At 39.2% G+C, this 25816-nt stretch overlaps 1 protein-coding gene across 1 annotated transcript in view; it reads left to right on the top strand.

The window, feature by feature from the left end:
* The window catches only part of LOC109927404 (protein shisa-6-like), a 486467-nt gene that overhangs the window by 96130 nt on the left and 364521 nt on the right, over positions 1-25816 (top strand). The window contains exon 4 of the mRNA XM_048610992.1: positions 24096-24206. Within this exon, the coding sequence (XP_048466949.1) occupies positions 24096-24206 (111 nt within the window). The remainder of the gene's footprint in view (positions 1-24095; positions 24207-25816) is intronic.

Here is a 25816-nt window from a genome sequence, read left to right on the forward strand (position 1 = left end):
AGTCTTCAAGACAGAAATCATTAGATTTTTGGAGACTAATGATTTCAAGACATAAAGGGACAGCATGGGAAGTGGCATTGAGGCTGATGATCAGCAGTGAATGAAAGATGGAATGGGCTTGACAAGCTAGATGGCCTGCTCATTTCTGTATTCCTAAAGTAGCACCTCTGATGTCAAAGAGTTTTGCATTCCAATTGTCGCATGCTCAGCCTGCTTTGATATGTTCTATGAACATTCACTGGCTGCACACTAACATCGACGTCAATAATGAAGCGATTCACCCCACAGGTAAATGCTACAGACATCATTCTGCAGCTCAAAGAACACTTGCAGCACTGAAAAGATGAAGCACCGACAATCCTAATTTCTCACTCCTGATATTTCCATTAATACATTTTGTAATTTCCAATGCAAATTGAACACTTAGTTCAACAGTCACACTTCTTTCCAGAGTCAGAATTCATAATGACATAATATATCATACAGTTTGAACACATGCAGGATGTAGACTTAGCCTGTTATTTCTTCACAAACCACCAGTAATTCTATCACAATTTCCCTATAATGATCTTCAGTGAATACTGAACAGTTGATTGCTCACTCAACAAAGAATCAAACTGGAGCATGTAGGTTAAGATGGTAGGAATTGAAAGAATATATTTCATATGTCAAAGCTGAACATTGTTATCCTCAACTCTCACTCTCAATGTTTTTATGTATCAATCATGAATTTGCAACATGCAAAGAAAAACAAATACTGGTGCGATGAAACTTGTGTACATCCTCTCCTCAGATATCTTCACTGCTGCATACATCATTATTTTCCAACACAACTTCGCAAACTTGCTGCCTTACTCCAGCATTTGAACATAATCTCAGCCGACAATATAATGTAGCATGAGGCAGTGCTGTACTGTTTGAGGTGCTGTCTTTCAAATGGTGTATTAAAATGTGATGCCTCTAAAGTCCATCCATGATAGTTTTCAAAGAAGTAGTGTGGATATTCTACACTGTTTATGCCAATATTTCTGACTCAAACAACATCACTAAAACCGTTTAATCAGAATTCTTAATGCTATTTGTGGAATCTTGCTGTATACCATTTCTCTGCATTATAATGATGACAGTTTTCATTCCATGATCTTACATATCTTCATCACCTCCCTCCATGACCTCTCATAACCTCATTCCATCAATTCACACATTTTCATTAACTTAATACGTGACCCAATATTTCATTGTCGTCTCAGTTAGTCACCTCACATCTTACCACAATGACAATAGAAAATAGTTAGAAAGAATGAAGATGAGACCACTTCAGTAATAAATAATTGCAAGCAGATAGTAGTTACGGAGTTGTAAGTTAACTTTCAGATATAGTTGACTGACATTGCTGAGGCAAAATATGTTTAAGGTGTAATTCAATGACTAAACTAGAACAACTAATTTCAGTGATTCTCTTCTACTTTTATTCAGAATTAAAACTTTATAATTCCATGTGTACAAAAACAGTGATATTCATTCCCAATAGCTAGCCAATCTCAACCATGTACACCACGCACCAGGCAAGCCCCATCTTTGGCTCACTTTGTGTATGAGCTTACAGTTACTAACAGCTAGGTTGATAGTAGAGAGCAATAACCCTGGGCTAGGATAAGTAAAATTAATTAATTTTAGGAACTTTCTAATGATGTTTTCTGGAAATCATGCGTGAGTAGAGTTGATCTGCAGTGGACAGTCAAGCATTCGAGGTTATGTCGCCATCCAGTGCTAATTTTCAAGGCTCCCAAACTGTAGGTCATATGGTCCCCAGGGACCCATACTTCAGCAAAGAGTAAACACACTTAGAAGATTAATGGAAAAGAGAAAATTGGTAGCAGGAAAAAAAATGTAATGCATTTCAAGTCTTTGATGTGTGAGCCGCAATGGTGTTTTTCTGATTCAGTGCATAAAATTGAAAAGAACACGTAGCTAGAGTCACAGTTCAATCAACCACAGATTATACAAATGTTAAAAGCAGCAACATATTGTTAACTTAAAGCTCAGTGGTTTTCAAGAAAATGTCTCACATTTCAGTTAGGTCTCTGAGGCACAAATACTTACCATAATTTGAGAGACTGCAACCATCCATAAGACTTATGAGGAAGTCAGGGAGAACACAGAGACCAAAGCAGTTGTACTGTACAGTCAATTCTTCAAATTAATGCAGGAAAGATAATTCATTAGCAACAAGAATTTGTTCTTAAAGTAGACATTGAAAAAATTGTAATTTTTGCTATTGATTATTGGTTGAGTAATTTATTAGATATGTGTTTAAACTGTTTACATTTTTGATCTCTCCACATTACATATTGATGATTTTGTTCTTTTTAGTGTTGTTCAATAATGTACCTGTCAGCTTGCATAACTAAAGGCAGAGAATTATTTAGTCTTCTAACCAGCCTTGTAAATGACCTGCGCTTAACCCTGTTCCTTTATCTACATTTCTCAATTAGAAAGAAACAACTCTCCTGTCTCACATCATAAATGCCAGAGACCTAGTTGGACCTGTCAATGAACAGAAGTTCAAAAAAGGCTTTCACTGCAACTTTAGTTACTTTGTAAAACAATCTATGCATTATAATTGGACATTAGAGACAATAAGAACACTCATTAAGGTCTTCTGTATGGTGCTGTGAAATAACATGTGCCATTACACAACATGAATGCAGGTTTGATGAGGTCATTGGCCGAAGTCAATAAATGTGTTAGCATAACGTTGGCACCTTGCTCTTTTAGGTTCTGAAAGATCAAGTATCAAATGAGACACTGTATTTACTTTTCTAACTAAAGGATTTGATTAAACATTGAAATATAACAGTTCTACCAAAAAAACAGGGACAAAAGAGTGATCAAGTCCTTGTTGGGAGATGAGAAGGGTTCCTCAAATGTCATATGTGGTTCAGACAAAAGTCCTTACAGGCTTGGTATTTTATCCTTTATGCCTCTCCAGCTCTGTCATTGGCTAGGATATCATATTTGGGCTTGTTTACAATTCAGCAACTTTCTTATCATTTCTGTGCTTCTCGTTCATTATATCTGCAAGTATCAGCAGTCTTTATAAGTTGCGGCCTTTGGGCCTTAATAGGGCAGCAGCCAATCATGCTCAAACTTCTTTCTAAAGAGATTGGATGGGAAGCAAGAGCTATCATGCGTTCTGATGATAAAGATAGGGACAGGAATGGGTCATTTAGCTGCACAAGCTTGTTCCACAATTCACTGAGATTAGAACTGATCAGTGGACTAACCCCAAATGCTGCCTTTTACCATAATCTTTTATTTTAAGTAACAAAAGTCTTTCAAAGTCAGATTTAAATTAACCTAAGACCTAGCAACGATTTCCATTTGATAATGATAAATTCCAACTTCTACAGCTTCTTCCATGCAGAAATGTTTCCTAATTTTATTCATGAAAAGTTTTATTTTAGATTAAGTCACTTAGTCTTAGAATTCCCAACCAGTGAAAGTGGTATTTCTCTCGCTCTCCTTTACTATTTTGAAAAGTTTAAACAAGTCCTTTCTTACCCATCTGAATCCAAGGAAATACAATCTTGGTCTGTTTAATCACACCACATAAATTAATCTTTGAAGTCTAGGCAATATTCTGGTAAATATAGAAAGTCAAACATCCTTCCTATGGTGTGATGTCCAGAACTACTTGCAGTACTCCAGGTGTGGACTAACTATAGCTTTGCATAGTTGAAGCATGATTTCAATCCACTTATGTTCTAACAATAAATAGCCGTGAAATATTCTGCTTATTTTCTATATCAGTTCATGACATTTTTAAGATCAATATACCTTCACCCTCAAGTCACTTTGGACTCCGTTGTTTCTAGCTTTTCTCAATTCAGAAAATGCACTCTTCTATCCTTTTTATATTCAAAGTGGATGACCTTACATTAATCCAGATTGAAATCCATGTGCCATAGTTTTTTCGATTTGCTTAATCTATTAATATCTCTTTGTGATTTAAAACTTCCATGTACACTGTTTGTGCCGTTGACAAACTCAGACATGAGCCTTTCTAACTTGAAATCAAAGTTGTTAATAAGTAAGTGAATAGTTGAGGTCCCAGCACATATTCTTGCAAGGCACACCAGTCCAGTCCCGCCATTTAGATACCTGCTCATTATCCTGACTCTATCCCTGCCACTCAGCCAATTTCCTGTCCAAGTCAATCATTTGGTTTCACTTCCACAAGTTTTAATTTTGGTCAATTTTTTCCTTTGACCAGACCAGAAATTGTGTCAAAAATAAATCTAGAAATACTCAATACTCCCTCAAAGGCCAGGATGGAAAATTAGAACCAAGTCAACTCATTGTACCAGACTCAGTGAGCAAGATTTCCTCTTGGACTTCAGGATATTAGGAGTCTGGATGCTGAAGACCTTATTAAAGAGAGAGCAGACCTAGAGCTTTGGTACCCTTACTGATAGAGGTAGATGCTCTGCTGAAGGAGGTAGGGCAACCTTGGAGGCACCTCAGTATGGAAGCACCCTCAGACCTATAAAAATTAACTATTTTATAAGGAATGACAGAAGGAGGTGGAAGACACTTTGGATCAGAGCAAAGCCTCACCGGCCTTTGCCACCCTCTTTATGGAGATAGACTCTCCAGAAGTGCCACATTGTCTCCCTTAAGATTCTCCCTCCATCTGCAACGGGCAGGCAATCTACTAGCCAGGCTGCTGCATGAAAGTCAGCCCAGTGGTGAATGGTTGGGGAACTGTCCTGATGTATCTTGTCCCTACTTTCCCCATTGCCATTCTCATTGCCACCAGCCAGATCTATTGGTAATGGTTAACCTGAGAGTCTGGTTAATCCAGGAGTGGGACTTAATGGGGTGGAGCAGTTACTGAAACATGGGATCCTTAACATTCACAGTTGGAGATACAGCAAGGATTAGTACATGTTAAACACTAATTCACTTATATAAGTCAATCACTAGGTTACATACGTAAAGTTATTAATTGGAAACCTTCCGTTTATACAGCACACTTTTTATATCATCATATGCCATATAACTAATTATTTTCAGAGAGTTTGTTTATATTCCTTCATGGGATGTGGGCTTCACAGGCATGGCCAGCATTTATTGCCCATTCAAAGTCTGGAGTGACAGAGAGGCTAGATTGGGAAAGGATGACAGGTTTCCTTCCTGAGAGAATACTAAAGAACCAGAGGGTGTTTTACAACAATTGATGATAGATTTAATTCCAGATTCATCAATTGAGCTGCTATGATGGGATTTGAATCCATGTTCACCAGGGCATTCATCTGGACCTTGTGTTTACTAATCCAGTCGCATCCCCACTGAACCACTATCTCCACATGAATAGTTATTGTTTTCTAAGCAGGTTCAGCATGCAATTGGAGAATAGTAGGGTGCCACAAACAGATGTGTGGGAATCTAGGCTGAGCACTGGTTGAGGAATGGGTTTTGAACAGGGCACCAGAATAATTCCCTGTTCGTCTTTGAGAAAGGCTAATGGGATTGTTTACAGTCACCTGAACAGGAAAGCAAGACCTCACTTTAATGTCTTACCTGAGATTTGGGTCTCTAATGAGGCAGAACACCTTCAGAACTGCACTGAGTGTTCAGCCTAGATTATAAGGATTCCAAGAGTAGTTCAGAAAGAAGCTAGAGTGCTGCTATTCAGAGGAAAATAGAAATCAATAAAACAGAACAGTCATACTTGCAAGTCAATGTGTTGGTCGTATTGGATCTGCATTTTGGCAGAAACAAGATGAATTGGACCAGTATGTGTCATTTTCAGGTTTTACAGTTTTTCCTTCTGGGTAAGTTAACTGAGCAATCATCTTTGTCAAATTGTTCTGTATATCCAGCATTTCTTTATTTGATAATAATGCACAAAATAACGAAACTTAATAAAATCTATGGGCCAAACTGACACTTATGTTCCATCATATTATTTGCCAGAATTTACCTGATATTTTTTGTTCACTCTTGGGATGTGGGCATCGCTGGCTGGGTAGTATTTATTGCCTGTTCCCAGTTGCCCTGAAGAAGGTGATGGTGAGCTGCCTTCTTGAACCATTGCTCTCCATCTACTGTAGGTTGTCGCACAATTCTAAACTTGTGTCTTTTCTGAGTGACCCTTTGAGCCATTGATGGCACTTTCAGATGATTCCAGAACATTTGTAACTGCTTATTTCCTGGTCACTCAGAAGTGCAATAATCATCCTTCAGGTTATTGTATTCTACATAATGGTAGAAATGTGAAGTTGCCTCCATCTATCAGTCAGTCAGGAATGTCAAGTATAAAACCGTGATGCGTACACCAGATTCTACGATATGCTAGATTCACAAGTTGCTGTTTCATTTTAGAATTCAGTAACACTCACAATGAACAGGCCAATTACTCAGTGGTTGTTCTTCACAGTTCTTGAGACCTTCAAAGTGTGTGACGTAAATCAAAGAGCCATCACTTTCAGTCAAGCAGATGGCTAACAACAGCAACACTGCATTTAGAGGGAGACATTCTGTCATCGTCAATTACTTTATATTGCCTGGATTGAGTATTTTGTGACAACTGTAACTGTTGCTTAGATTCCGTGATGTAGCCTCATTTTTAGACACCATTAACTAAATAAAGGGGAATCTTTGCTTTTCTGTTGCTTTTTAAAAAAGCACAGGAACTGCTATCGCACAACGAGTACTTTTAGATTTTCCACTCATACTTGTGAATAGCGCCAATACTTCTCCATTACAGGAGTCAGACTAGCTGGCACTAAGTGAAGTTAATTTAAAAACAAATACTTGACAATATATCACAGTTCTAGTGTATGTGCCACAAGCAGTGGCCATCATTCCGTTTCTGTTGCATGTGAAATGTGAGCATCATCCAGCCTGTTAGCTGGTTTATACATCAAATTGAAGTCTAATATGGCTGCAAAAAGGCCTGAAAATGGGCACAGGAATCACAATGAGGGATCACGCTGTTCCCATAGTTTCTGGTGCTGGTTTAAGTCATCGTAGTGTGCTTCCTGCTCCAAAAATGCTGTTAAACGACTGCTTGAAGTAGCAGAGGACACAAAATTGTAAGAGGTGGGCACAAGTGCAAGTTAACCTACAATACGGGCAGCATGGTGGCTCAGGGGTGGCACATTGGCCCAGTGGTTTGCACTGCTGCCTCACAGTGCCAGGGACCTAATTTGATTCCACCCTCAGGCAACTGTGTGTCTGGAGTTTGCACATTCTCCCTGTGTCTGCATGGGTTTCCTCCAGGTGCTCCGGTTTCCTCCTACAGTCCAAGGATGTGCAGGTCAGGTGGATTGGCCATCCTAAATTGCCTACAGTGTCCAGGGTATGCAGGCTAGTTGGGTTAGCCATGGGAAATGATGGGTAATGGAGTGGGGGCGTGGGTCTGGGAGGGATGCTGTTTGGAGAGTTGGTGTGGACTCAATGAGCCAAATGGCCTACTTTCACATTGTAGGGATTCTATGAATACTTAAAGTCAGCTTGGACATCTGAAACATCCATTGTGCCTGGAATTATTGCTGGAAGTCATTGCAGGAGTTGCTTTCCTGTGGGAAACACTTGAAAGTATCCATGCCCCAACTCTGTGCCTACTGTGGAGTCAAAGACAATTTCTATGAGGAGCTTAATTGACTATGCTCTCATTTGATCTACCTACTGGGGGATCTCAAATCATGAGGCCTGGCTGTACTGAGCCTGGCTGTACTGAAATGAACATCATAGCCTGGGAAAGATCAATGAGAATAGACCCAAGACTTCTTCAACTTTGCTGCCAACATGACATTTGTGTAATTAACAGCTTCTTTCAGACAATCTAAACCACAGGATGTCCTGGAGAAATCCAATATTATAGCATTGATACTGGCTGGATCTGATCATCATTAGATATGAGGGCCTAACAACATTCTCAAAGTACATAACGGCCACAGCATTGACTGCAATACAGATCATTTCCTGATGTGCGCTAGGTCGAGGAAAAATCCCTGGAATCTTCTTTCATTCAAAGCAGAAATTGATCCTTTTTAGGAAGGTCAGCAAAATTCCCTCCCTAGATAAAAAATAAAACAACTTGACTGAACCGGCATCCTCTGACATTCCCACACAGAGTGTAGAAACAAAATGGAACATACTTCTTGATCCCATCATAATTTTGACATGTTGGAAATGAGAGCAGAAAAATGCTGAGTGGTTCAAGCCAAACCATCACTGTCATTGGCTTATTATTGAAGCAAAGTAGTCATTGGTCAAAAGAAAGATCTAAGTGAGAAAATTCTGAATGAGATAAGACCCATTTGAGTTAAAGTCCAACAGTTAATCATTGACAATCTGGAGAAAACATTGCCAGAATTCCCAGAAGTCCTTTGCGCAGGGAATGCTGGGGCACAATATGAAACAATCAGAAAGTAAACAGTAAATAAAATAGCTGCCTTGAAAACAAAACACGTAGTTATCGCCAACAGCAATAAACAGTCGGAGAGATAGGTGTAACTCTCCTTTGAGTTGTTCCCTGGGGAGAACACTATCACCAAGGAATCTCTAGATAGCGAAGAGAACCTTCCAGTCAGAGCAGAACTGGATACAGGACTCACAGCGGGGAGCTTAACAATGCCATCATCTCACTTACATGTAAAAATTCCAGATGCAGATGCTATGACACCTGAACTCATCAAGCACAGGGAGCTGACACAAATGCAGCATTTACATGAACTTACTTTCACCATTCAGGCTTGGAAATATATTGCCGTTCCTTCGGTGTCACTGGGTCAAAATCCTGGAACTCCCTCTCTAATGGCTCTGAGGTGTACCGAAACCCAATGTACTGTAGTGGTTCAAGAAGGCAGCTCAGCACCAGTTTCCCAAGGACACCTAGGGATGGACAATAAATCCTGACCCAGCCAGTGACAACCCATCCCATGAGTGAATGAATGAAATAAAACTTCTTTGTCTCTGCTGGAGGAAGTATGAAGGTGCCTCAGGATGGCTGTGATGCAAAGATTGTCACCCTGTACAAGAACAGAGATTACAACAACAACTGTTGAGGCATTTCCTGGTTAAGCATCATAGGGAAAGTATTGTCCATGTTGTCCCTGTCAGACTGTAAATTCAGGTTGAGCACATCCACCCAAATCCCAGAGTGATTTCAGAACTGGAAGATTTATAATTGATATGATCCTCTCAGTCTAGCAGCTGCAAGAAAAATAGAATGAAAAGAAATGTTCATCGGTCTCACCAAGACATTCAACCATGTGAACTGAGGGAGTCTATTTAAGGCGCTGGATGAAGATTGGATGATCAGCAAAGCTGTTCAATGTGAGCTCTCCTTCTATGACAACATGATAGATCAAATCAGTTACAATGGGACTGATGACCTCCACAGCCAGATCAAACAGAGCTTTTTTTTTTAATCTCACACCACTACTCATTAAATCTTCTTCTCTTTGCTGCTGTCATATGTCCACAGAGAGTGTTTGCTTATATACTGGAACTGTCAGAAAGCGGTTTAGCCTTCTCTGCCTAAGTTCCAAAACAAATACATGCCAAGTCATTGTTGGAGATTTGCTCTACACTGACAATGCTGTACTAAATTCCCCACCAAGTCATTGTCGGAGATTTGCTCTACACTGACAATGCTGTACTAAATTCCCCACCAAGGGCCATCTTCAGATATTTCCTAATCAACTTGTTCCGACGTTACCATGCAGCTTTGGAGCAGACAGGACTTGAACACAGGCCTCCTATGACAGAGGAAAGGACATAACCACTGTACCACAAGTACCCTGAGGAAAATTAAGTGCTGATCTGAATTGATGGTGTGTAGTTATTTTTAATCAATCTATTCAATCATTTTATGACACACCTTTGGAGTAGGGGGAACTTGAACCCTGGCCTCCTGTCCCAGGGGAGGGACAATACCACTACGCCATAAGAGGGTCACCTTCGGAGGCAAGTGGACAAATGCACACCTGTAAATGGTTTGGTTTGACCCCCATTAGCAGCAGGAAGATAAATTATGTCATCCAAGATGTTGCCACATTGCCATTTATCAGCATGGATTGTGTGATACAGGAAGTTGTTGATCGGGTCACATGTAATTGATGCTAAAATTGACACATGCATTGCAAAAGCTGCAGCTGTTATGTTCAAGCTGAGTAAGAGGGTGTGAGAACAACAGAAACCTGACTGAGTACACCAAACTGTGAGTCTACCAAGCCTGAATCCATAGCACACTCCCCTACTGTAATAAGTGCTGGATAAACATAAGAAAAAGATGCGCAGTTTCCACCTTCGGTTTCTCAAAAATGTCCTCAGCAATTTTTGACAGGACAAAGTCACTAACCCAGAGATCCTGGACATTCATTCATCAACATTCATTCATTGATAAACCAACATTATCTGCACTGGTTCAGCCATATTCACCAGATGAATGAAGGCCACACACACAAAGACTTTTGTGCAATGACCTTGCCACTAGGTCATGGTTTTCTGGGCCTCCATACCTCTGCTACAAGCACACCTGTGAATGTGTTGTGCAGAGGTTTGACATTAACACTGACAACTGGGAGACAGTTACCTCTGGAAGCTGAATCAGAAAGTAAATATTGGAGGAGGCAAGCGGAAACAAAAAGCAAGAAGCTCAGCTGGCCAAGAAGACAGTGAGAACAGGCCATTGTAGTGTGGACCTTCTCAGCTCACTGTCTTCCTCTGCAACAAAGGGCTCAGCATCTACCACACCAGATTTAGGCTCCCGAGCCAAACCAGGCAACGCTTAACCCAGTGTTGATCAATATGATGCCAAAGATCATTGTATGAGATGGAGGTCATATAATCTCAGCCAGTAGAAATCAGTGTAGTTACAGCACAGAAGGAGGCCATTTGTCCATGTGTGTCTATGCTGGTTCTCTGCAACAACAATTCATTAAAACCCACTCCCCTGCCTTTATCCCTTGTAGTCATGCAATGCTTTTGTCTTCAGATAGTTATCCAGTTGTCTGTGGACACCTTGAATCTGCTTTTATTACACTGTCAGGCAGTGCATTCCAGATCTTATCCAGCTACTGCATATTGCCATTGCATCTTCAGGAGGGAGAATGGGAGAAAGCCATATCTGCCCAACATCCTCTGGGAACTGATGTCCTGTCTTGATCTCTGGCAGGAGCAGTGTTTCAGATATCTCAGCTTAACCACAGAGGTCCTTACTGGATTTTGTCACCTGCAGCCACAACTGCAGCCAAAACAGAGGAAAATAACAGAGATTTTAAACAGAATCTGAGAATTGTTCCAGCACAGAAAGAGGCTATTCTATTCCTTGTATTGGTGCCAGCTCCCTGAATGAGCAATGCAACTAGTGTGATTACTCTGCCATCTCCTGAAAGCTCTGCACATTCTTCCTTTTCAGATAGTAATTCAATTATAAGTGAAATCAATCAGCAAATAACCTGAAAGTAGTTAATGACCCATTTAAGTGGAGTTGGCTGGGGTCTCTTTCCTAGTTATGAATCCATGTTCAGCTGTGCAGAGTTAAGGGAGGGCATTAGCTGAAGCACTGAGCTCAGAATGACAGCGCCAGTGTCAAACTAGGGTTAACTGGAGATTGACATCACAATCTACCTACTCTGCAAACTTCCAGCAGCTGCTTCCTGCCCGCATGCCAACACATGCCAGCTCCAATATGGCTTAAACCAGATGTGTGCAGGTGGATGCTGCAGATGCTTTTTTTTTAAACAGGAAAACGGCACTTGCAGCACCAAACAATAGTGTGCCAGAGTTGCAATGAGGTCCATAAACTTGAAAGAGCTTTTTTTGTTATTTTTGTGACAGAAATAGAGGAAATTATCTTTTCTTTATTCACAAATGTTATAAGTATACCAGGCTGATTAGAAAAATAGGTTAATAAAAAATATAAAAGGAGTGTATAAGTATGCCAGAAAGGGGCTCTTGTGGCACAGTGATAGTGTCCCTACCCTAGACCAGAAGGCCTGGTGTTAACAAGACCTATCTGCTCCAGAAGTGTGCAATAACACCTCTGAATAGGTTAATTAGAAAAAATAGGTAAATAGTTTTTTTAATGTATAAGTATACCAGGAAGGGGCTCTTGTGGTGCAGTGGTAGTGTCCCTACCTCTGAGCCAGGAGACCTGGGCTCAAGTCCCAGCTACTCCAGAGATGTGTCATAGCACCTCATGAAAAAAGTTAATTGGGAAAATAGGTATGTTAAAAAACATTATACCAGGATTGAAGAAATTTTAATATTTTCTTCACATTTAAAAATCCATTAAACTTTAGATATTAATTTCTTTTTTTTTTCCTAAGCCGGAACCAGAAATTATAAGCCGCCAAGTCATTAACAATGAAACTGCTCGCAGCACCAACAAACAACTTTCAATTGAACTCATACTCCGCCTGATTATAGAAATTAATGGCCTTAAAGTGGCATGCCATCTTAAGTATTGCTCAGCTCTGGCAGCAGAATTACGGCATATTACATGTTCTTACAGTTATGCCATTACAATAGTGCATTGTCTGACTGATTGTGAGTTACATAACAAGATGCCAACAGTTATAAATGATATACATATAAAAGGAGAAATTTTTAATTCACTTCCTCACTCAATAATGCATATAAACAAGGAAGCTATACTAATTTAAGAGAATTAAGAGCTGTATCAGGTGTACAATCTCAACAGAAACACTTGAATGCTGAAGTTAGCCCATGAAAGCTAAATTGGCTGAGATGGCAACTTACTTAAATTAGGCGAGTTAATAATATCCCGCAGCATAATTTCAGGTCTTTCATTTTTTGTTATGGGTTTAATTTTTAAGCAAACAAATATTAAAAGGTTCTGAATGGTGAATGAGAAAAATGCCCTTCCTTCTCTGAAATTCAATCAAAGGTGGTATATTAGTTTAACGCTATCTCAATCCACATTCAAGCAGGTGGGTGTCTACAGCTCCAAACTGTCCATAGTTCAGAAGTAATTAGCACAAAATTGGAATCTCTCTCAGAGATGTTATAAGGACAGCTTATAAAAAAAAGAGAAAATTGAAAATGGACATTCATCAAGCTTTTGCTGACATATATCACCTTGGCTTTGCTCTGGTGGTTTATGACTTTATTAAAAGTGTTCAACTAAAGCATTGTCTTTAATGCACTATAAGCCAACTCCCATTAGATGTCTAATATACATTGATGACACTGCAATTTATATGTTGCATCTGCTCAAATCCTGTTCTTAAAATGAGCTATTGTATTTACATTACTTTTCTTCCAAAGTACTTGGAATAATGACTTTACTCAGTAAAGTAATGAAAATTTAATTTAGCAATGGAGATTCACATTGTCAACAAATTCAACTCACTTTTAAGGGGAATCATCTCTAAGCTGAACTATAATAATACCACAATCTTGCGGGGGGGGGTGGGCGGTGGTGGGGGAGGTGGGTACGGTGGCTCAGTGGTTAGCACTGCTGCCTCACAACACCAGGGACTTGCATTTGATTGCAGCCTTAGGTGACTATCTGTGTGGAGTTTGCACATACTTCCTGTGTCTGCGCGAGTTTCCTCCAGGTCCTCCAGTTTTTTCCCACTGTCCAAAGATATGCAGAGTAGGTGGATCGGCCATGCTAAATTGCCCATAGTGTGCAGACTGGGTGGATTAGCTTTAGAAAATGCAGGATTACGGGGTAGGGGAGTGGGCTGGGTGGAATGCTCTTCAGACGGTTGGTGTGACTCAATGGGCTGAATGGCCTGCTTCCACGTTGTTTGTATTTTATAATTCTGTGTTTTTATAGGCTAATAGTCCCCAACTAATTATTAAAGTACACTAACATTTGGCATTAATTTTAGGCATTGACGGTATTGCCTGTTAACTAAAATATTCCAAAATTATGCACAATAAACTATATTTGTATTTAATACAGTGGCCTATTTGAAAGTACTTTGTCCAGAACTGACCATGTGTTTTTTATATTACATGCACCGTTTTATGAATGTACCTGCTAATATGTTACCTTAATTATTCCCAATATTAAACTTGGCCTTAAGTTTCATCAACCAATGCTGTCTCAAGTCCCAGAAAATGTTCAAACAAAATAACAACCTCAGATCGTTTGTTACAGCCAACCAGGATTTAGTTCATGATGATGCACAAGCAGAAATACAGATGGTGCTGATGCTCCATTTTTGCCACCCAGCACACCCCAAGTCAAACACAACACTGACCAGATGCACAGTAAAGTTCTGTTCTGGTCCAGCAAGGTACTTCAACCTTATGGAGTGGAACCAGCTCTTTTGTTCTTCCTATCAACCTGCTCAGAGATGTTATTATACACTGCAGGAACAGATGGGGCCTGAACCCAGGCATCCTAGCTCAAAGCCAATGACACTATCTCCCTGCATCACAACAGCCCTTAAACTCCCTACTGCTTATACTCCATACTTAGTGCAAAGGAAGATGGGTATCATAGTTGGAAATCAGTCATACCAATCCCAAGATTTAATTGCAGGCGTTTGTCAGAGTGGATATTTTCTATATTAATCTGCTCCAAAGATGTTATTACACACCTCTGGAACACTTGGAACTTGAACCTGGATCTCTTGACTCAGAGGTAGGGACATTACCACATGGCCACAAGAGCTCCTAATGCAGAGGATCTGTGGCCACCAAGGCCAAGGTTGAAGATATCCTGAACTCATTTTACAAAGGACTTGTTTAACTTGCAGGGAAAGCATATTATTATCTTGCCAAGAATGATTTTTTAAAAATTCAATCACAGGGAACACTGCTTATTTCGCAATTGGACAATACAATGCTCCAATACTCAAAAAGCAATTTCTAAATAAAAATAGAAAAATTATTAATGCAGTGTGACTGCCAATATTTTGTCTTATCGAGCAGCAGAGTTAAACATCTGAAGCACGCAGTGGATTTGTCAAGAATCCAAATGTGATAGTTAAATTGTGCTGGCAATTGATGCGAGGTTCACAGGCCAACCTAGACTCTAGGCCTTGGCTAGGCCCAGGTGCCTGCATTGGTGGCTAAGCGTTCCAGATACCTTTATGGAGATAAGACTTTAGACTTTAAGACCTGGACATTTCCTTACCTTTTGGCTCCTTTTAAACAAAATTTTCTGGTTTTTTTTGAAATTTTGGTCTTGTAACCAAAGTAGTGCCAGAAAATGGTGACTTTGTACGCTTTTCACTGTACTCGTATATTCCTCTAGTAGAGTACACATGACAATAAAATCTAATTCTATTTCTAGTTCTTATAGAGAGAGAGAGTAGAGGAGGGAAACATACAAAACAATACTTCAGGACATAACTACAGGGTGGAAAATGTAAGGCAAAAGAATCAAAGTGCATGGATTATAAGCAGTCAGAAGGACACTGTGAAAAAACCAACAAAGTACATCGTTAGTAAAAGAGCAACTTACTTAGAAAGGATATCATTTGATGCTTAGTCACTGTTGCCATTAGCATCCAATTTTTTTATGGTTTAGATTATGAATAGTCCGTGGGCATCTGAAATGTCCTTTCTTGTATATTCCCTCGTGTTACATATACTGCATTCTATGCACATATTGTTTCTCCATTCCCTATCCTTGCTGTGTTTAAATTAAGACACATGCATAATCTACAACTACAAACAGGAGATCCTTAGCTCTTAGACTCTAAAGGTCTTTAAAACCCAACTTCTTGACTCATTTAATTTTCTTCAGTAATCTTTCCAAGCCTTTGCAGTCCCCTGGCATATGACCCCTTCTCTGGGTTTCTCATTTATGAAGAATATGATGCAAAATTACTAGTGTCAATGGAAAATGTCAATAAAAATATTTGTTTCAAAGTTATTCCTCTGTTTTAAAGAAGGAAAGTCAAAATGCTGTGTTCAGAATCTACATCAGCCCTCAAAAGTTGAGGTATTCCCTAGAGGCCAGTAAAATAATAGGTGATCTCATCGAGCATGCACAATTCTCACAGAGTTTGACAGCTGGGGTGTACCAGAAGGATAGTTCAACTGGCACCCCTCTCTACTGATTTCTAAAGGATGTAGCTACCGGACATGGCCTGCTGCACATGGTGAGGGAACCAACAGCAGAGAAAAACCTGCTTAAATTCACCAATTTACTTGCACAGATGCTTCTGTCCATGACAGTGTCAGTATGAGTGATCACCACACTGTCCTTGTGGAGACAGAGTTCTTTCTTCACTTGTGTGTTGTGCTAAATGGGCAAGATTTCAAACAGTTCAAGCAATACAAAACATGGCATCCAAGCTGTCATGAGCCATTAGCAGCAGTGGAATTGTCCCCAAAAGTAATCTGTAACCTCATAGCCTGGCAAACCCCACACTGTACTATTCTCATCTAGCCACAAAGGTCTAACTCTGGTTTAGGGAAGAGTGCAGGAGGTCATTCCAGGATCAGACCCAGACAAACCTAAAAATGAGTTGTTAACCTGGTGAAACTGCAACACGAGACTATTTGTGTGCCAAACAGTAGCAACAGCATGCAATGGACAATGCTAAGTGATCCCAAAATCAATGGATCAGATTTAATCTCTACAGTCTTGCCATATCCAGTCATGACTGTGAACGATTAATTAACTAACAGGAGAAGGCAGCTCCACAGCTTATCCTCAAAGTTGAGCAAGGCTCACAAATCAATGCGAAAGATAAGACATCAGCATTTGTAACGATCACCAGCCAAAAGTGCCAAGTGGATAATCCATCCCAGCCTCCTTTACTAGTCCCCAGCATCATAGATTCCAGTCTACAGACAATTCGATTCACTCCATGTGATATCAAGAAATGGTTGGAGACACTGAATACTGCAAAGTCTATGGGCCCTGAAAACATTACAGCAATAGTACTGAAGATTTGTGCTCCAGAACTTGCCACTCCCCACATGACTGGTATCTACCCAACAATGTGGAAAATTGCCCAAGTATGCCCTGTACACAAAACGCAGGACAAACTCAACCCGGCCAATTACCGCCCCATCTGTCCACTCTTGATCATCAGTAAAGTGATGGTAGGTGTCATCAACAGTGCTATCACTGTAGCTTCAGTTTACCAAGTCACTTGCTCACTTCACCTCCTGCACAACAAAAGCCATTCATGTATTCTTACATGATGCATAATAAATATTATGCGTGAGGATATCTTTCTGATTTAAAATCTCTGGCTGCACAGTTGTTAATATTATAATCTAAAAATGAACAACACAACAATTAATATATCAAATGTCCTGCTAATATTATTTTCTTGGAATGCAACTGTTCATTTTCCTTGTAAACTATAATGACTGTACCGTAGTAATTATCCTCTATGAAGTCATGTGTTTCAATAAAAGAGACATAATATTGAATAAAACATTCCTCTATAAACCTTTTTCATGTTTCAGTGGAAAAAATGAATACAGTGCAAGGAGCAACTGAACCATACAGGTTAGGAAATTCTCTGTTTCATTTCCGGTCTATCCTGAATAATCTGATTTAAGCTTTACAGTGATCAGGGTATTAAATTGACATCAGAATCCTCAGAATACAAACAGACAAAAAAAAGTAAAATTCCCATTTTTCAATGCTATGTAGTATAAGAATGGGATTTTTTTTTTAGTTATTTTAGATGCTATAGCCAAAGAGGCTCATCATTCTTGCTTGTGTTTGGTTTCTTCCGCATTGCTCAATAAAAATATTGTTTATTTCAAGTACTCATATAAATTGTTTCTTCATGTTTCTTGAGAATCTAACCAACAGCTACCTCACCATTCACTTTCACGCCTTCCTTAATCAACAATTTTAACCTGACAATTTCTTTCAATTTGCACGGACTTCCCATTACACCTTCATTTTGAAAATTGCCTATGCGAAGTTTGATTTGGTCTTTAACTCAAATATTTATTTTCCCTGCATCAACTGTTGACTTGATAAAGTCCAATATCTGGAGGTGGCTGCCCTAATCAGGTAGCATGGTGGCTCAGTGGCTAGCACTGCTGCCTCACAGCGCCAGGGACCTGGGTTTGAATCCACCCTCAGGCAACTGTCTGTGTGGAGTTTGCACATTCTCCGCACGTCTGCATGGGTTTCCTCCCACAGTGCAGAGATGTGCAGGTTAGGTGGATTAGCCATGCTAAATTGCCTGTAGTATTTGGGGACATGTAGATTAGGGGGATGGGTCTGGGTGGATGTTCTGAGGGTTGGTGTGGACTTGTTGGCCTCAAGGGCCTGTTTACACACTGTAGGGATTCTACAATCTATGAATCAAACTACCATTAAAACAATGTTCAATGGTGAGGGCTTCATGGGACTTTCCAACCATTTATCTTTTCTTCAGGTAAACTGTGCCTCTCATTCTCCCTTCGCACGGCATTGTCAATACTTTTCAGTCAAGATTCACAGCAGTGTCTCCAACTTCAATTCATTTTTCCCAGGACTTCAGAATTCTGCAACTCTGTACCGGCATCATTAATTCCTTCTATAATCTTGAAGTCCTTCTTCCTAATTCACATTTCCTAGAATCAGTAAAAGTTTACAGCACTGATGGAGGCCATTTGTTGGATGAGTGCAGCTCCAACAACAAACAATCTTGATACCATCCAGGACAAAGCAGCCGGCTTGATTGGCACCATATTCACAAACATCCATTCCCCCCACCATCAAAACCCTGTAGCAGCAGTGGGTTCTATCTACAAGATGCACTGCAGAATTTCACCACAGAAATTCGTCACCTTCCAAACCCATGACCACTTCTGTAGCGAAGGACAAGGGCAGTGGATACATGGGAACACCACTGCCTACAAGTTCCCCTCCAAGCCACTCACCATCCTGACTTGGAAATATATCATTGTTCTTTTAGTGTCACTGGATCAAAATCCCAGAACTCCTTCCTAACAGCATTGTGTGTCTACCTACAACAAATGGATCATGGAGGTCAAGAAGGCAGCTCACCACCATCTTTTCAATATGTACAATCAATGCTCTCTGTGTCAACAATGCCCACATCCCATGAGTGAATAAAAGGTAAATGCGACTGGTTGAGCCCATGCTTGTTCTCTGCAAGAGCAAGCTAGCTTGTCCCAGTCCCATTCCATTCTCCGGAGCTCTGAAATGTTTTCCCTTCATGCGCTCTTTCATTCTCGGCTCCATGGGGATTGTTTAGCACTAAGGGCTTTGATGCAAAATTTTGCTATCTCAATTTTGATGAATGATTACATAGATGAAGTAGAATCATACGGCGCAATTCTCCTCATGCTGGAGATTGTGACAAAGGTGGCAAGAAGAGGAACTGAATAGGAGAGTTGGCTGTGGCGAATGTATTGGTCCATTGCTTTCACTCTAGATCAATAACCTAAGTTAGTTATAATAAGGGAATATACCCCTTGTTTTTTACTAAAAAAAAATTAAAAAGTGCAAAATAATCTTACCAATACAATGCTTACAATCACAAGTGAATCGTTTTATCAGGACTCCTCCGAAGATCACAGCAAAACAGGTGATCAGCCCACTCCATCGTAACTTCTAGTTGTTGAACAATCAACCTCCTTGGGCTGACTAAATCTTTATTGTGAGGCAAGTTATTTGATACACTTTCCATACAAAGAAGTAATATGTGCAAAGTCTTGACACTATCCATTCTCCAGCAAATGATCAGGTTGACCACTGGCAAATGTCACACATGTGTCAGGTTTTCCATGTCAGTTTGATCGATTAACTCATTATGACTTGCTTGTGTCTCCTTGGAATGATGCTTATCTCTTGCTTTTGATGAACTTTGACATAAAACTTGGCTTGTGCTTGCTGTTGACCACGTTTTTATCACTATATCAACCTTATGATTTTTACACAGCATGATAATCACAAATTCAGTGGATAAATAGTCCACTTTATCAAATCTGATTCAGTGTGTCTTGTTTAAACAAAACTTCAGCTTTTCCAAAGTTATTATGACAGTTCAGTAAATTAGTGCTGAGTTCAATGCTTGATGTAAACAAACACTCACATTCCTTCAGCCAAACACAGAAACTCTTTCAAAAGCCATGACATGGCTAAATATTAGGGCAGCATGCTGACTCAGTGGCTAGCACTGCTGTCTCACAACTCCAGGGACCCAGGTTCAATTCCACTGTTGCATGACTGTCTGTGTGGAGTTTGCTATCCTGCCTGTTTCTGCTGGGTGCTCTGGTTTCCTCCCACTGCCTGAAGATGTGAGGATTAGATGGATTGGCCATGCTAAATTGCCCATAATGTCCAAGGGTATGTGAAATAACTCCTCCAATTCCATTTAAACTTTCCACCTCTTAACCTAAATAAATGCTTCCTGGCTATGGATTCTTTAAATAATGTGGAAAAGGCCTTCTTATCCACTCTGTCTTTTTTCCCTCATAATTATATACACCTCATTTCAGTCAGTTATGAAGGAGTTTGATGGGTTGGTGTTTAGAACACAGAACCAGACCATTTAATCCAATCATCTGTGTTTAATCTCCATAGGAACTTTCTCCTACCTTACTTCAATCACATTCAAACTGCATATTCCTGTATTCTGAAATAGGTAGTTTTTCTTTTCTGCTATAAATCTTACACTCTTAAACTCATTCATAATGTTTTAGACCTGGTCAGGCCACTGCTCAGATTTCCACTTTAATGGAGCCAAGTGTTAGCTCAAACAGTCCCTTCCTGAGAGTTACAAATTCTCTGTCCCGGTATCATCATTGTAAATTATTTTGTTATTTCTCTGGAGTTTCCACTGACCTTTTGCTGAAGTTAGAGCAAGAAGTCAGATGAATTCCCCGGGAAATTACTGACCTATATATCTGTTTCAAAAGCTGCGCAATCAGAAGGTAAAATAAACATTGAATATTGTTGCCAAGCTTAACACATAGGAAAATTCAATTTCTGCAGTATTGTGACTTATTATTTGTAGATCAATGAAGAAACCATCTTCCTTTTTATGAATTTGCAATGATTTTCTATCCTCTGAACAATAAAGTTTCTCCTGAATTCAATATTCAATGTTTATTTTACCTTCTGATTGCGCAGCTTTTGAAACAGATATATAGGTCAGTAATTTCCCGGGAAATTCATCTGACTTCTTGCTCTAACTTCAGCAAAAGGTCAGTGGAAACTCCAGAGAAATAACAAAATAATTTACAAGGATGATACCGGGACAGAGAATTTGTAACTCTCAGGAAGGGACTGTTTGAGCTAACACTTGGCTCCATTAAAGTGGAAATCTGAGCAGTGGCCTGACCAGGTCTAAAACATTATGAATGAGTTTAAGAGTGTAAGACATAGAGCAGAAAAGAAAAACAACTTATTTCAGAATACAGTAATACGCAATTTGAATGTGATTGAAGTAAGGTAGGAGAAAGTTCCTATGGAGATTAAACACAGATGATTGGATTAAATGGTCTGGTTCTGTGTTCTAAACACCAGCCCATCAAACTCCTTCATAACTGACTGAAATGAGGTGTATATAATTATGAGGGAGAAAAGACAGAGTGGATAAGAAGGCCTTTTCCACATTATTTAAAGAAACCATAACCAGGAAGCATTTATTTAGGTTAAGAGGTGGAAAGTTTAAATGGAATTGGAGGAGTTATTTCACATACCCTTGGACATTATGGGCAGTTTAGCATGGCCAATCCATAGGAAATGTCTTCTGTTTGAAAGACAGTGGCATAATTAATTGTTCTGACCTGTAAAGGCCAAAAAATTTAGAGGGACTACTTACTTTTCAAAATGTTAACCTGAAATTGTATAGTTGCAGTTTGTAGGCTGCTTGCTTCACCACCCCTACCAAGGGAGCACTGTCACAGTCAACTTTATTGTCTTTTAAATTAATGGATAGAAATCCTGAGATTTGGGCTGTAATTTTCTGACCAGCCCTACATGTACCATTTTCAGTGTTAGTGCATGATTGGAGATTACTGTTTTGTTTCTTGCTGCAATAATTGCCAAATAACTCAATTATCATGAATGAATGGTATAGAATTTGTGCAGAGATCTTCATTTTCCCATGCTTAACCAAGATCCATTGTTCAAATGATTAGGTTTGATTGTTTGTCTCTGTACAGTTGAGTATCTGGACGCTGTGCTAATGAAGTAACAAATATGGTTCATTTATATTCCTCTAAGATCTTTGTTTTTGATAAGCTTTTACTGTTTCTCTCTCAATGGAGTTGGAATACAAAACAGACAATGACACAAATTAGGTAACATCTTAGTTGCGAATTTGAAACACTTTAGTCCATTACAAAGAATCATATTGGACTTGATGCATTAATTCTGTTTCACTGTCTCCAGATAGTGTCAGACATGCTAAGTTTCCCCAGCACTTTTTATTTTTATTACAGGTTTCCAACGTTTGCTGTACTTAGCTTTTGCTTTCAATTCAGTGTCTGTATTGAAAGACTTGTTTTCAAAAGTCCAATTAATTTTTTCAGCCAGTGCTGGAAAATGCAAGTATTGGTTGCATAAATAGCCATTTAAATTGTTTCTTATACAATTAAAACCAGCGGGGAATACCTCATATACCCAAGCAATTGACAGGTACTGGTGTATTTATACAGATTGTGTCAAAAGAACAAACAGTGATCTTTTGCATATTTGGAATTTTCTGCAGGAATATACCAATGTGGAAAATGGAAAGCCCTTGAACAATCCTGCCTTTCCTGAATATAAGAAACACTATTGCTTGACATAGATGTAAAGGCATGACAGACAAGATTCATGACAATGTATAGGAATATCATTAGCATAGATAGATTAGAGAAGATTACGTGGAGACTGGAGTGAAGATGTCTTACTGCAGTTGTATAGAGCCTTGATGAGATCCCACCTGAGTACTGTGTACAGTTTTGGTTTCCTCATTAAAAGAGGGTATAAGTGCCATTTATTGAAATGCAGCAAAGTTTCACCAGCTTAATCCCTGAGTTTGTGGGATTGTTTTATAGAGACATATTATGGAGGCTGGGTCTGAAGTCACATCAATTTTAAAGAATGAGGGGTGATCTCAATGAAACTTGAAGAATTTTGACAGGACATAAACATGTAGATGCAGATAAAAATGTTTCTCCTTGATAGTGACTCTAAAACCAGGTGAAATAATCTTATGGAAATGGGTAGACAATTCAAGACTGAGATTGATGACAAATATCTTCACACAATGGATGGTGAATCTTGGGAATACTTTACCCCAGAGGTAGATTCTAGATCATTGATCATGATTGAGACAGCAATTGTTAGATTTCTGAAGACCAATGACTTCAAGAGTAATGGAGATAGAACAGAAAACTAGCACTGAAAGAGATGATTGGCTGTGATCTAATTGCATGGGAGAGCAGGCTGGATGGGCTTAATTATCCATCCTTTTCTTATGTTCCTAAACAGAAAATATTTTCCTTGGAGGAGGATGAGATTTGATATGATAGAGATATTCAAAATCACAAAGGGTCTGGTTAGACTAGATAGGGAGAAACAGTCCCTATTGACGTAAGTTTCGAAAACCAGAGCACACAGATTTAAGGAAATAGAAGATGCACGAAGACATTTTCCGACCAGGAGTAGTTAAAATCTAGATTGTGCTGCCTGACAGTGTGGCCAAAGTAGGTTCAATCAATGCATGTAAGAAAGAATTAGTTTATTATCTGCAAAGGAAGAAGTCAGGATTATTGGGAAACGACAGGAGAATGATGCAAAATTGTTGCTCATTTGGAGAGCGAACGCTGACATAATGGTTGAATAGCCTGCTTCTGCGCTGTAACAATTCTGTTAATCTGATCCTGCATCACCATGATATTCGTTTAGAACTTGGCTGGGGGCAGTTGTTAGCTATTTTAATTATATCCAAATGATGTATAATTTTTGATATTTTGCCACTTAATTTGGACATGGTCTATGCAAATAGAAGCCATCTTAATTTTCTGATAAAGGCCTTTACCTGATAAATAAGTAATGGTTCATAATTGTTGTGTGCAGATGCATCCAAATGCCTGTTAATCTCAAGCTTTGCCACATTTAATATAATGGAAAATGTGAACAGTCCTTCTCTTGCCAACAGGGCTACACGGAAAAGATTCAAGCAGCAGTCATGGCTATCGTAGTGGGGGACCAGACTTGCATAACTTCATTTCTTCAGGATTTGTGACACTGGGACGAGGACATCTCAAGGGTACAGTAGAAACCACTTCTTTGCAAAAAGCGCTTCATGCTTATAATCTGCCGTCCACATTCCCGCATGATGCAATGTTTGTGTGCCCATTAGAAGGAAAGGGAATCTTAGTATAGATTGTCAGAGGCACAGGACAATTAAAATGATTATTTGAACACATATGCAGTAATAAATCTATTTCAGCTTCTTGTGTTGTGATTATAAAGCATGGGATTCATTTATTATGTTGCTGGGCTTTGCATCAGTAAGCCCATCCAAATGGAAGACAATGTTCAGCAGGAGTGCAGTCAATTTGTAGCAATGCAGTTGCCTGTTTGTATTAAAACTGACATGTTGATGCAAAAAAAATGTAATGCTAATGTCGCACTGTGAGATAATAAATATATTTGTTCATAATTTACAACAAGTAAGATTCAAGAACTTCCAGTTTGCAACTGTGCTTTCAGAAAAGAGGCGCTAGACACAGGCTAGGCATTTCCTCAAGATACCTAGTGTGTTTCCTAGGCATTGATAATAGATGATTTTAAAAAAGGGAGAAATCATTTTTTAATGAGAGAAATTCATGCACATTTCTCTTTTCATTGTGAAACAACAACAATGTTGGGTGTTGGAATCTACAATTCTGTTTTTGCATGTTCTCAAAGTACAATTGTTCTGTGACTGTCCCCTTTCTGACTATCCCAGTGATCCTCAGGGCAGAAAGTAATCCTCTGCCCCCTATCCGCTCCACTGTTTCAAGGGCAATATATTCTGCCCTATTTGTTTTAGTGATTCACAATGCTCTACGTTATCCTCTGTACATATTCAACATCATGATTTTGAGATTCCTAGCCATTCCCTTATGAAAACTACAGCATGTACTCTTAACCTTGGATTGGATTGCTGGATTGATGGGGTATTATAAAGTCAATACTTATGCTAAAACAAAAATCTGTAACTGAGAACCTATCTAACATTTGAAATTGATGTGGTTCCAAACAGCTGTTTAATTTCCTTTTTATCTCACATATTACATTACATGTAAGTTCAAAATTCATATATGTATATATGAATAAGATGCTTACACACATGTGCAAGGATATATTTGTTATATCCAAATTGGTTCAGAGACAATTTATTAAGTTACCGCTTAGAAGTGGTGTCTTTATCATGGTAGAGTTCTGTGCATTGAAGTTTCTTGAGCCCTCGTAGGCAAATACCATCACATATATTCCATGCATTGTTACTGCCAGTGAATCTTCTTCTTGCCTTATGGGTCACCATATTATAGATGGCAGTGTTGATGAAAACATATTTCCTGAAAGAATGTTTTTTATGAACTGTTTAAATGCCTTTTAGAGTACTGTGATTTGCTTGATTAATTGCGGAGACACTGAACGGAAAATCAATTAAAGGCAGAAACACCGGTCTCCTTTTTACTTCTGCCACTTGCGTCATTAATCCTTTACCTTATCTGTTTTAGCATTACCATAGCCTTCAGTGCCAAACACTATTCACTATTATGTAGAGATTTTGCTAAGAAAAGATGTAGGGATTTTAATGAGTTTCAGAGTTTTCCACAGCCCATGATACAGATGTAGAAAACCACAAAAGCAGTAGTGCGTTTCGAA

The sequence above is a fragment of the Rhincodon typus genome, chromosome 23 (assembly GCF_021869965.1).
Source record: "Rhincodon typus isolate 14 chromosome 23, sRhiTyp1.1, whole genome shotgun sequence".
NCBI lineage: Eukaryota > Metazoa > Chordata > Chondrichthyes > Orectolobiformes > Rhincodontidae > Rhincodon > Rhincodon typus.